We start from the raw sequence: 12,051 nt of genomic DNA on the forward strand, positions 1-12,051 counted from the left end.
AATAAGCAGTGAAAATGTCAGTTGAGTCATCAAGTTCTACAGAAACTCAGAAAAGATCATTCATTTAGCAGAATGTATAGTGGTGCTCTTTGTTTTAATTTTATAAATTTTATTTGATAATTTCATATATTTGATCAGGGTGCAAAGGGTCAAGGGCTAGAAGAAAGATGAGATCATTGTTTTCACATTCTCTTTTTTCCTTCCTGTATCTAGGGGTAGGGGGGAGGTGGTTTTTTTTTTTTTTTTTAAATTACTAGAATGCATAGTGGCATTCTTTTTTTTTTTTCATAAAGGGTTAGGTTCTAAAGTCAGCGAAAAGGCAGTCTAATGTTAATACTCTTCCTAATTCCTTTGAAAAGCACTATTAATAGAGTTCAACACAAGATTACTCAAATCCAACACAGCTGGCTCTTCCTTCATGACTGGAATGAGTGCTGGCAAAAGTGGTTAGACTGTGTGTGAGGAGCAAAGGAGCAAACACTGAGATCAGTCTGTTCAAACTGAGGGAGTGAGAAGACAGTGACAGAAGGAGCAACAGATTCTTACTTTTTTTTTCATCTCCTCTCCAAATGACAGAAATGGATGGGCTTGGCCAGGCTGAAGCCAGGAGCCAGGAACTCAATGCAAGTCTTCCATGTGAATAGCAGAGATGAAATTACTTGAGCTCATCATTTGCTGCTTCCCAGTGTCTGCATTAGCAGGAATCTGGAATTGGGAGTGGAGCCAGGACTCACCCTGTCATTTCAATAAGGGATGTAGGCATTCCAAGAGGAATCTTCACTACTGTGCCAAGCGCCTATCCCTTAACTTCAATATGTGATCTGCTTATGTTAACATTATTTCTGATGTATAAAGCACCAACGCGTAACATCAATGTAATAATAATTGTATCAGGTGGTTCTACGTGGGTTTATATATACACTTCAGTTTCATATGTGGATAAACATTCAGAAAGAAACCAGATGCTGTTATATTTGTGAAAGCTACTAATAGATGAGTAAAAAAGCCTTAAAAACTTAACAAAAGTTAAATTATTAGACTGATGGCATTTAGTAGTAATAGGATAACATTAGGAGGTGTCCTTTGTTAAACCTTACCCTTTTTAAACCTAAGTGCTGATAAAATCTGAATATAAACACAATCTCTTTGAAGTTCAGTGTATTAGCGTTACACAATAAATTAAAATACTATCTTAATGAGCTTAAAATTCCATGCATTAGTAAATAGTTTCAACACTTTGATCCAGACTTAAAAGAATTTTGGTTATGAAGGAAAACTGCTTGTAATGTATTCTCACTAGAATCAGCTAAAAACAACCATGTATTTAGTACTATCAATAAGCAGCAAGTATAGTTGACCGCACAAACAACCAAGTGGTTGACATGTAGCACTCTAAAAAATTTTTGATAGTGTCAACACCACCCTGCTGGAAGACCAGCTCCAGGGACCCACATGTATTCACGGGGGTGGTAGCCATGGATTGCCCAGGGAAGGGGCTTTGGAGATGTGTATAGGTAGGGGCATCACTGAGGGAGTGTATTACAAGTAAGAAATGACTTCTTGGAGACTTCCAGTGACTGAGCCACTGTAATCACAGGTAAATGAGGAGGCTAAGACCAAGTGGTTTGGAGGAGAGAAACTGCAGGATCTCTCTGGGTCAGACCAATGCATCCACCCACATGGGAGACCTGAGCTGGACTAGTTAGCATCAACTACTGCCCACATGCACACATGAAAGCTAGGGCTCAGGGACCTGCCTAGCAGTATCAGGACAGAGGGTAGGCCATGACAGACCTCACCATGACACTAACTGGCGCACGAGAACCAGGTCTGGACAAAGACTGTGTGGAAGATTTGTGGGCTCACCCCTGTGAGACTGTAATACCTGTGGTTTGAGTAAGGGCTTGGGATAGTGATGGGCTGAGCTAGGTATGACCACAGAACTCAACAACACTCATAAGAACTAGGGTTGGGAGCCGGCTGGCATGGTCCAGGCTGCAGCATTCGCAGGTGTGGGGTGAGCTGGGTCATAATATCCACCAGCACACACAAAGGCCAAGATTGGGGGACAGATTTTTGCCAAGTAGTGGCCTAACACTCACTGGCATGCATGAAAATCCAGGTCTGGGAGTGGCCCTGGTGGAAGAATTTTGGGAACTCCCCTACTGAGCTGTAGCTCCTACTGGTAAGCATTAGTTTGGGCTGGATATAGGCCAGGCCAGACAAAGCAGTTCCACTTGTTGGTAAGTGAGTGTGGACTGGCTCAAGGGCTAACCAGGTAAGCCTAGGCCAAACTGTAGAACACTGGCACACACAGGAGCCAAGATGGGGGCAGGTTTGCATTCACTGCAGCATTCAATGGCAAGGGCCAATGTGGGTGTGGCCTGTCGCACCCACCAGAGAGGTACAATGGATATGGGCCAGTCCGGCAAGGGTGCAATACTTGCCATTTAATGTTGGGACTGGAAGTGGGTCAAGTCAGGTTTAAGTCAAGTACCCATAGGTGCACTTCAGATCTGTAACTGGGAGCTGTTCTGATAGGGAAGCTTGGGGAACATCCATTATGATGCAGCCCCAGCTGGTGAGCAACAAAATCCTAGGCTAAGGACAGTCCAGTCCAGGCTCAGCTACAGTATTCCCTGGCAGGTGTGAGAGCCAGGATAGGGTGCAGGCCAGGCTAGATTGGGACACTACACCTGCCAGTTCACATTAGGGCTAGGACTGGGGGCTGACGGGCTTGGTTAAGCTGTGTCACCCCCCAGCACAAGTTGGGACTGGAGAAAGGCCAAGTGTAACAAGTCTGTAGCACCCACCAGGGAACACCAAGGTGAGATGGACCATGCTAGACTGAGCTGCAGCATCTACCAGTATACTCAAGATCCTGGGCTAGGAGTGAGTCTGGCTGGGGGTGCTGTAGAAGCTCCCTTTCTAGGTCACTGTTCCCATGGATGAGCATAGGAACTGCGACTAGGGGTAGACTGGGCTGGGCAGGGCTGCAACAACCGTTGGCCCGCAAATGAGCTGGGTTTGGGGAAGGGTCAGGCTGCTGGCTCAAGTAAGAGCCAGGATAACTGCTGGTTGGCTGACTTTGCTGCAGCATCCTCTAGGAAGTGCAGGATCCGGAGCTGGGAATGGGCCTAGCAGGGAACTGTGGGAACTCCTCTGCTGGGCTGCAGCTCCCACTAGAGAGCATGAAAGCCAGGGCTGGAAGCATATTAGGCTGGATAAGGTGGCAGCACCCATTGGCATATGTGTGGACTGGGTTGTGGGTAAGTTATGGGTGCTGAGGCTATACCCATAGCTGTATACGAAAGCTGTATGGGATATGGGACAGACCAGACTAGTCTGCTGTATATACTGGCATGTGCAGAAGCTGGGACTTAGGGTGGGCCTGATGAGGGTTTACTGAGGGTCATCCCAAATAGGCTGCAGTCCCTACTGGTGTGGGCAAGGGACAGGTCTGAGGCACACTGGGTTGGGCTGGGACGCAGCACCTGTAGGTTTGCAAAGGACATGGGGCTGGGGCCAGAACTGATCAGACAACTGTAATCACCAGGTGCACGCATAGGCTGATGTAACAGACTGAGCTGATTCTGGACTGAGCCAGACTCCACACTGGCTGGCATATATAAGGGCAGATCTGAGGTTACCTCAAGCGAGGTATCTTGTGGGATCTCCCAACTGCACCACTGGACTCAAAACTATGGCTACAGGGAAAATCACAGGATTTGGGGCCCAACTTTGGAATGCATATATAAGCACTGGGCCTCCTTGGTTGCTGATGCCTGTGCAGTGACTAGCATGTCATGGTGGACATGACAGCCAGCTCATTAAGGCCTGCAGAGGACACCGAGTGCCATGTCAGAGAATGAAGAACAGAAAAGGTTGGACAACTCTCCTGGCCAAGCTTTGGTAGCAAGTGTCTGGGTCAGTGGATGCACTAGGATGGACTTAGTCAGTCAGTGGACTTTGGAAAGATTTTCTCAACCTTGAAGAAACAAAACCAACAGTGTCTTGAAACTGTCAAAACCACTCAAGCAATACCCAGGGAACATTCTTCTCCACATTGGGGTTTGTAAGACAACATGAAGTGGACATCCCCCATCCCTGGGTGCTGATGTAGTTTGGCAGCTGGGAGTTTCCCCATTCTCCGCCCCATGCAAGAGAAAAAAGGAAAACTGGAAACACATGTCACACTCACCATCCCCCATGCTTTGGCCATCCCACCTCAATCAGTGGTCCTCATGGGGACCTCCCAACTATGTAAACACATCAAAAATTAAATTTTAGAAACTTTTAAAAATTGTGTCTGGGGGATAAACTTTCAGATCTGTTTTTTGTTATCTCACTAATTCATTCTATACTGGTGATGTTCCATTTTTGTCATGTGGTTTGTATGAATATCCAGAAAATATCCAAGTTTAGGAGAAATGGTGGGCAAGAAAAAAACAGTAACTTTTTATAAAAGACTTACAAAAATAGAAAAAACAAAAATGCTTTTCTTTGCTAATACTTATAATCAACAAGTCATTTTTTCCACATGACAGAAACACACTGTATATTCCAGATGCAGAGACATTATAACTTATTATTATTTAAATATATTTATTAACATAAGATGTTATTGTTGGGGGTCAATGCTGTGGTATAGTGAATAAAGCTGCCACCTGTGACACTAATATCCAATATGGGCATCAGTTCCAGTACTGGCTTCTCTACTTCTGTTCCAGCTTCCTGCTTCTGGCCTGGGAAAGCAGAAGATGGCCCAAGTGCTTGAATCCCTGCACCCACGTGGGAGACCTGGAAGAAGCTCCTGTCTCCCAGCTTCAGCAAGACCCAGCCTGGGCTGTTGTTGTGGCCATTTAAGGAGCAAACCAGGGGATGGGAGATAAGACCTCCTTTTCTGTGTCTCTCCCTATCTAATTATGCCTTTCAAATAATAAAATAAATCTTATTTACAACAGCCAAAGCTGAGCCAAGTAAAGACCAAGCTCAAGACCTAGAAACTCAATTCAGATCTCACCGACTAGTTCAAATGGTTGCAGCAGCCAGGTCTAGGCCAGGTCAAAGCAAGGAACCAGGAACTCTATTCTTTTTTTTTTTTTTTAAAGATTTATTTATTTTTTAATTGCATAGTCAGATATACGAAGAGGAGGAGAGACAGAGAGGAAGATCCTCCATCCAATGATTCACTTCCCAAGTGACCGCAGCGGCCACTGCTACGCCGATCTGAACCCAGGAGCCAGGAACCTCCTCCAGATCTCCCACATGGGTGCAGGGTCCCAAGGCTTTGGATCATCCTCGACTGCTTCCTCAGGCCACAAGCAGGAAACTGGATAGGAAGTGGGGCCACTGGGATTAGAACCAGCACCCATATGGGATCCCAGTGTGTTCAAGGCAAGGACTTTAGGTGCTAGGCCACTGCACCAGGCCCAGGAACTTTATTCTAATCTCCCAGAAGAAAGACAGGGGCTCAAATACTTGGGCCATTCTCCATTGCCTTACTAGGTACATTAGCAGCAAAATGGATACAGCCAAGACTTCAATCAGCACTTCTGTATGGGGTGCTGGCATAACACAGGTGGCTTAAATCTATTTTACACAATGTTGGCTCTAAGACACACAATTTAAACATAACATAACATACTACATTCAATAATTTGTTTAACAGGAATAACAGGAATGAAAACCCATTACTTATTACAGCCATGAGGTGTGGTGGGAAAAACAGAGAAAATGTTGCTGGAGAGCTGACTGATCTAAACTAGAACTTAAAGGAGGAACTGAAATTAGCAAAGGAAAAAAAATGAGTATGCTAAGCAAAGAGAATAGCACCACAGCACAGAGAAGAAACTGTGAAATGTTATGAGGAAAAAGTTAGTGATAATTTAACATTATTCAATTAGTGTAAGGTAAGAGGAGAATGGTAAAGTGAAAACAGTAGAGGTCTTAAGAAAACTGCTTATTTAATTTAATCAGATTTGATCCTCTGTAGGCCATCTTTAATATAAAAATATACATATTAGGGTATACATTTGGTGCAATGGTTAAAAGACCACTTGGGGAATGGTGCAATGGCAAAATAGCCTAATTCTTCACCTCCAAGCATCAGGATCCCACAAGGGCACTGGTTCATGTCCCAACCACTCCACTTTCCACCCCTGCTTCTGGCCTGGGAAAGAAGCAGAGAATAGGACCCTAAACCCATGTGGGAGACCTGGAGAAGCTTCTGGCTCCTGGCTTTGGATCAGCTCAGTTCTAGCCATTGTGGCCATTTAGGGAGTGAACCAGTAGAAGAAAGTTCTTTCTGTCTCCTTTTCTCTATAAATATGCCTTTCCAATTAAAAAAAAAATCTTGCCCTCACCCATACTGCAGTACCTTGGTTTGAGTTCTGGGTCCAATTCCAACTCCAGCTTCCTGCTAATGGACACTATGGGTGGCAGCAGATGATGGCTATGGCTCAAACGCTTGGATCCTTGCCATCCGTGTGAGAAACCCAGAAGGAGTTTTAGGTTCCAGGTGTGGTCTGGCCTGGTCCCCAGCATTGCAGTATTTCAGGAGTGAATTAGCACATGGGATCTCTCTCTGTCTTTTTCTCCCTGCCTCACCTACTACTCTTTCAAGTGAGTAAAATAAAGTATTTGACTTCTATTTTTTAAAGATTCATTTATTTATTTATTGATGCACATGCAAGGCAAGGATTTAGCCATTAGGCCATCAAGCCAGGCTCAATTACTTAATTTTGGTAAAATAAAAGAGAAATATATAGGAGCAGTATGAGTGTGTAAAGCCCCAACTCGTGACACTTGCATCCCTAACGGGTGCTGAGTTCCAGCTACTCCATGTTTGATCTATCTCCCTGCTAATGTGCCTGAGAAAGCAGCAAAGAATGGCCCAAGTGCTTGGTCCCTTGCACTCTTGTGAGATCTGGAAAAAGCTCATGGCTCATGACTCTGATCCAATGCAGCCATTTTAAGGAGTGAATCAGTCAATGGAAGATCTCTCTCTCTCTGTCTCTCCTTCTCTCTGTAACTCTACCTTTCAAATAAACAAATTAACCTCCACAAATAAAATATATTAAAGGACTAGCAAATATACTGAGGTCTAGAACTTGGTGTGTATTCACTGAATGGCAATTCCCATGGTGCAAGACCTGGCAAGGATCTCAGACTTTTTATCCCATGCCTGTTTGTGCCTTTAAAATAATAAATTAATAATATAATAATTTTAAAAATTAATTACATAAATCTTACAAATATGGGACTCCTATTCTATATTATGTAGAAATGAAGAATTCAGTGGGTGGTTTTAAGCTATCCAATCTTTTTTTTAAAAAATTTATCTTTATATACAGATAGGAGGAGAGACAGAGAGGAAGATCTTCCCTCCATTGATTCACTCCCGAAGTGACAGCAACGGCCAGAGCTGAGCTGATCTGAAGCCAGGAGCTTCTTCTGGGTCTCGTATGCAGGTGCAGGGTCCCAAGGCTTTGGGCTGTCCTTGACTGCTTTCCCAGGCTACAGGCAGGGATCTGGGATTAGATTCGGCGCCCACATAGGATCCTAGTGCATACAAGGTGAGTACTTTTAGCTGCTAGGCCACTGCATTGGGCCCTAAGGTGTTCAATCTTGAAGAAAATAACTTGATGATGGGGTCCAGCAGAGTGGTCTAGTGGCTAATGTCCTCGCCTTGAACGTGCCGGGATCCCATATGGGCGCTGGTTCTAATCCCGGCAGCTCCACTTCCCATCCAGCTCCCTGCTTATGGCCTGGGAAAGCAGTCGAGGACAGCTCAAGGCTTTGGGACCTTGTACCCGCATGGGAGACCTGAAGGAAGTTACTGGTACCCGGCTTCGGATCGGCAGTGCATTGGCCGTTGCACTCAGTTGGGGCGTGAGTCATCGGACAGAAGATCTTCCTCTCTATCTCTCCTCCTCTCTGTATATCTGACTTTGTAATAAAAATAAATAAATCTTTTTAAAAAAGATAATAACTTGATGATATGTGAGTTCTCTCCATACTCACTATCTTCCTGTGCTACTAAATACTTCTATTATAAACACTGCTCAACAACAGTGTTAATAGTTTATTATTAAACTAATCTGAAAATACATTCTCTATAAGAAACAAACATTACTACTAACATTAAAAATTTGCTTGCTTTATTAGTCTTACAATTACATTTTTTTTTTCCTTTGACAATTTTTACATAGTTAATTAGGGCACAAAGGATCAAAGGATACAGGAAAGTGGGCAAGACTATTATTTCCACAATTTACACTATTAAATAAAGCAAATTTACCTGAGAAGCTATAGTAAGGACGTTAACTAGAGTATGATAAATTTACTTTCCAATCATAATTTTTGCAATCAGAATGAAATAGCTGTCCTGTACACAAAGTAAAACATTTGGCCAATTTTTTCTTTTTCTAAAACCTATGTTTCATTTTGTATTTATTCATTGTTTGAAAATATGCTGCTACTTCAAGGGCCTGCTATTGCTCACTGGAAAAAAAAAACACACACACACAATACAATTGAATGTTCCCACAGTTATTCAATATGCTTTCCTCAATCTGACAAACTTGATCCTAACTCAAAGAAAACTTACCTGCTTTACATTATATCCTGCTTTCGCACTAGTTTCAATAAACATGACATTCAGCTCTTTGGCTTTCCTCTCTCCCTCCTCAATTGACACTTGCCTGTAAAAAAATAGAGATAAACAAATTATTACTTTGAAAGACAATATTATAAAATTATAAAAAAAAAAATTGAAAATAACTATTCCTAATACTGATGGCTGCACAGGTGAGAGCAGTCCAAAAATTCAAGTTCTGCCAATTATCCCAATAATGTCCTTTATAGTAAATTAAAACAAAGGTAACTGCTATTTCTTTGAGAGGGAGAGAGAAAGACAGCATGTTTGCACTACCATCTGCTGGTTTACTCTCCAAATAATGTGATGACTAACTCTTGGAGAAGGCTGCAGCAGGAGCTGGAAATTCAATCTGTGTCTTCCATTAGGCTGAAGTCCTTGAGAAATATCACTGTCTTCCCTGTGCACATTAAAATAAGTCCCAGAGACAAGTATTACATACAGGACATGAGTTTTGTAATTGCTGAGTCAATGCTTGCTGCAAAAATACTTCACTAAAAATAAACCTTTAACTGTATAGTATCCTTAGGTACTCTGACAGAACAAGGGGTGGGGAAGGGGGTTGGAAGGCAATCTTTAGCATCTTCTGAATGTGATCAATGAGCTTCAATCATAACCTGTAGTATTATTATGGTTTACGAATTTAAATATAGTAATCATTCACTCTCAAAATTCCCTACCTTTAATGAGTAGAGTTTCTCTGAGCTGGCTTGTAGGCCTGACATGACCCAACAGCCCTTAACGGCTCTCTTGAGAAGGTATTTCCTGCCCATTTCCCCAACACATTATGCCTCAGACTGATACCTATTTTTACATAGTTTTTGATTCCTTCAAAGGAGAAATGATAGATGAGGGTTTGGGCTCACTTCTCTTGCTTTAGGTCCTTTCAGTAAACTGAACTAGAAAATGCTAAAATTTTTAAGGCTAAAAAGACTCATGAGGGAATGGTGTTGTGGCATAGTGAGTTAACACTGTTGCCTGTAACACCAGCATCCCATATATATGGGTAAGACTCCCATGATGATAAAAACTCTTGAACAAATTAGAACTAGAAGAAAAATACCTCAAAACAAAAAAGGTTACATATGACAACTCAACAGCCAATATCATCTTGAACAGGGAAAAGTTGAAACCAATACTCCTTTGATGCAGCACAAGATAATCATGTCCACTCTCACTACTTGTTCAATACAGTACTGGAAATATGAGCAAGAACAGGGAAGTAAAAGAAATATGGGCATCAAAATTGGAAATGAGGAAATAAAAATATCTTTGCTCACATATAACATTTTTAAAGAATATATATACACGGAAAAATCTAAACACTCTACCAAAAGTTGAAACTAAAAAAATCAATTTATTAAAGTCACAAGATACAAGAATCAATATATAAAAGCACAATTTTTAAATACCAATAAGAAGCTTGCTGAAGGTAACAAAGAAATCCCATTGACAATAGCTATTTAAAAATAAAATACTTAGAAAACAAATTAGCCAAAAAGAAAGTGAAAAATTCTATAAAAATTACAAAACATGTGGCCAGAGTGGTGCCATATCAGGTTAATCCTCCCCTTGCTGGTGTCAGCAACCCGATAGGTGCTGACCTGTGTCCTGGCCATTCCACTTCCAATCAAGGTCTCTCCACTCATGACCTGTGAAAGCAGTGGATGCTTGTAGAGTGAACAAAAAGATGGAAGACCTCTCTTGCTGGTTCTTCTCTCTGTAAAATCTGCCTTTCCAATAAAAAGAAAAAAACTTTTTAACATTTATTTTGTTTTAACTGGAAAGGCAGATTTTATACAGAGAAAGAGAGAGACATTTTCCATGGACTGGTTCATTCCCCAAGTGGCCTGAACTGCTAGAGCTGAGCCGAACCAAAGCCAAGAGCCAGGAATTTCATCGGGGTTTCCCATGCAGGTACAAGGTCCCAAGGTTTTGGGCCATCCTCCACTGCTTTCCCAGGTCACAAGCAGGGAGCTGGATGGGAAATGGAGCAGCTGAAACACAAACCAGAAACCATATGGGATCCCAAGTGTGCAAAGTGAGAACTTTAGCCACTAAGCTACCTACCACTCAGGGCCATAAAAGATAATTTTAAAAATATATACATACATATATAAAACACGGATGAAGGAATTCATTAAGATATTCCTGGGCACAGCGTGGTGGCCTAGTGGCTAAAGTCCTCGCCTTGAACACGCCAGGATCCAATATGCCAGTTCTGATCCTGGCAGACTTGCTTGCCATCCAGCTCCCTGCTTGTGGCCTGAGAAAGCAGTTGAGGATGGCCCAAAGCCTTGGGATACTGTGCCTGTGTGGGAGACCTGGGAGAGGTTCCTGGCTCCTGGCTTCAGATCAGCGCAGCAGCAGCCATTGTTGTCATTTGTGGAGTGAGTGGATGGAGGATCTTCCTCTCTGTCTCTCCTCCTCTCTGTATATCTGACTTTGTAATAATAATAACAAAAGATATTCCTTGCTCCTGGTTTTTAAGAATTAAAAATTTTAAAATGGCCTTACTAAAGCAACGTGCAAATTCAATGTAATCCCTATCAAAATACCAGTGACCTTCCTTAAAGGAATAGGAAAAATAGTCCTACAGTTTATGTAGAACTACAAAGATCAGAACAGCCAAGTGGGGAGATGGGAGGGAAGCTGCTGGGGTGGAAGAGCAATCAATCAAGCAACCAAACAGGGTATCACAATATCTGATCTAAAAGTAAGCTACAGGGGCTCATGTTGAAACAGTTAAGCTGTCACCTGTGATACCAACATCCCTTTCAGGCACTGCTTTTGTTCTGGCCACTCCAATTCCAATGCAGCTCCCTGCTAATGGCCTAAGAAAAGCAGCAGAACACAGCCTAAGTACTTGGACTCCTGCCATCCATATAAGAGACCTGGAAGAAGCTCCTCAGATTCTAGCTTCAGCCTGGCCCAGTACTGGATGTTGTGGCCATTTGGGGAGAGAACCAGCAAATGGAAGATCTCTTTGTACCTCGTCAACTCTTTTAGAATAAAAATAATCTTTCTTTTTAAAGATTTATTTATTTTATTGCAAAGTCAGCTATAGAGAAAAGACTCAAGAGAGGCAGATCTGCCGTCTGATGATAATACTCCCCAAGCAGCCGCAACAGCTGGAACTGAGCCAATCTGAAGCCAGGAGCCACAAGCCTCCTCCAGGTCTTTCATGTGGGTGCAGGGTCCCAAGAATAAAAATAATCTTAAAAAAAAAAAAAAAAAAAAAGAAAAAGAAAGTAGAGCCCGGCATGGTGGTCTATCGGCAAAGTCCTCACCTTGCACGCACCGAGATCCCATATGAGCACCGGTTCTAATCCCAGCAGCCCTGCTTGCCTTCCAGCTCCCTGTCCCATGGCCTGGGAAAGCAGTTGAGGACA

At 42.6% G+C, this 12,051-nt stretch overlaps 1 protein-coding gene across 3 annotated transcripts in view; it reads right to left on the minus strand.

The window, feature by feature from the left end:
• Positions 1 to 12,051, minus strand: part of RAB6A (RAB6A, member RAS oncogene family) — a 56,841-nt gene that overhangs the window by 3,261 nt on the left and 41,529 nt on the right. For 2 of the 3 annotated variants that reach the window (XM_040964404.1, XM_040964402.1), the window contains exon 6: positions 8,612 to 8,705. The exons of the other annotated variant lie outside the window; for it this stretch is intronic. In XM_040964404.1, the coding sequence (XP_040820338.1) occupies positions 8,612 to 8,705 (94 nt within the window). The remainder of the gene's footprint in view (positions 1 to 8,611; positions 8,706 to 12,051) is intronic. 3 annotated transcript variants of the gene reach the window in all.

This window comes from Ochotona curzoniae, unplaced genomic scaffold, assembly GCF_017591425.1.
Source record: "Ochotona curzoniae isolate NIBS_2020 unplaced genomic scaffold, NIBS_Ocur_1.0 scaffold_3223, whole genome shotgun sequence".
NCBI lineage: Eukaryota > Metazoa > Chordata > Mammalia > Lagomorpha > Ochotonidae > Ochotona > Ochotona curzoniae.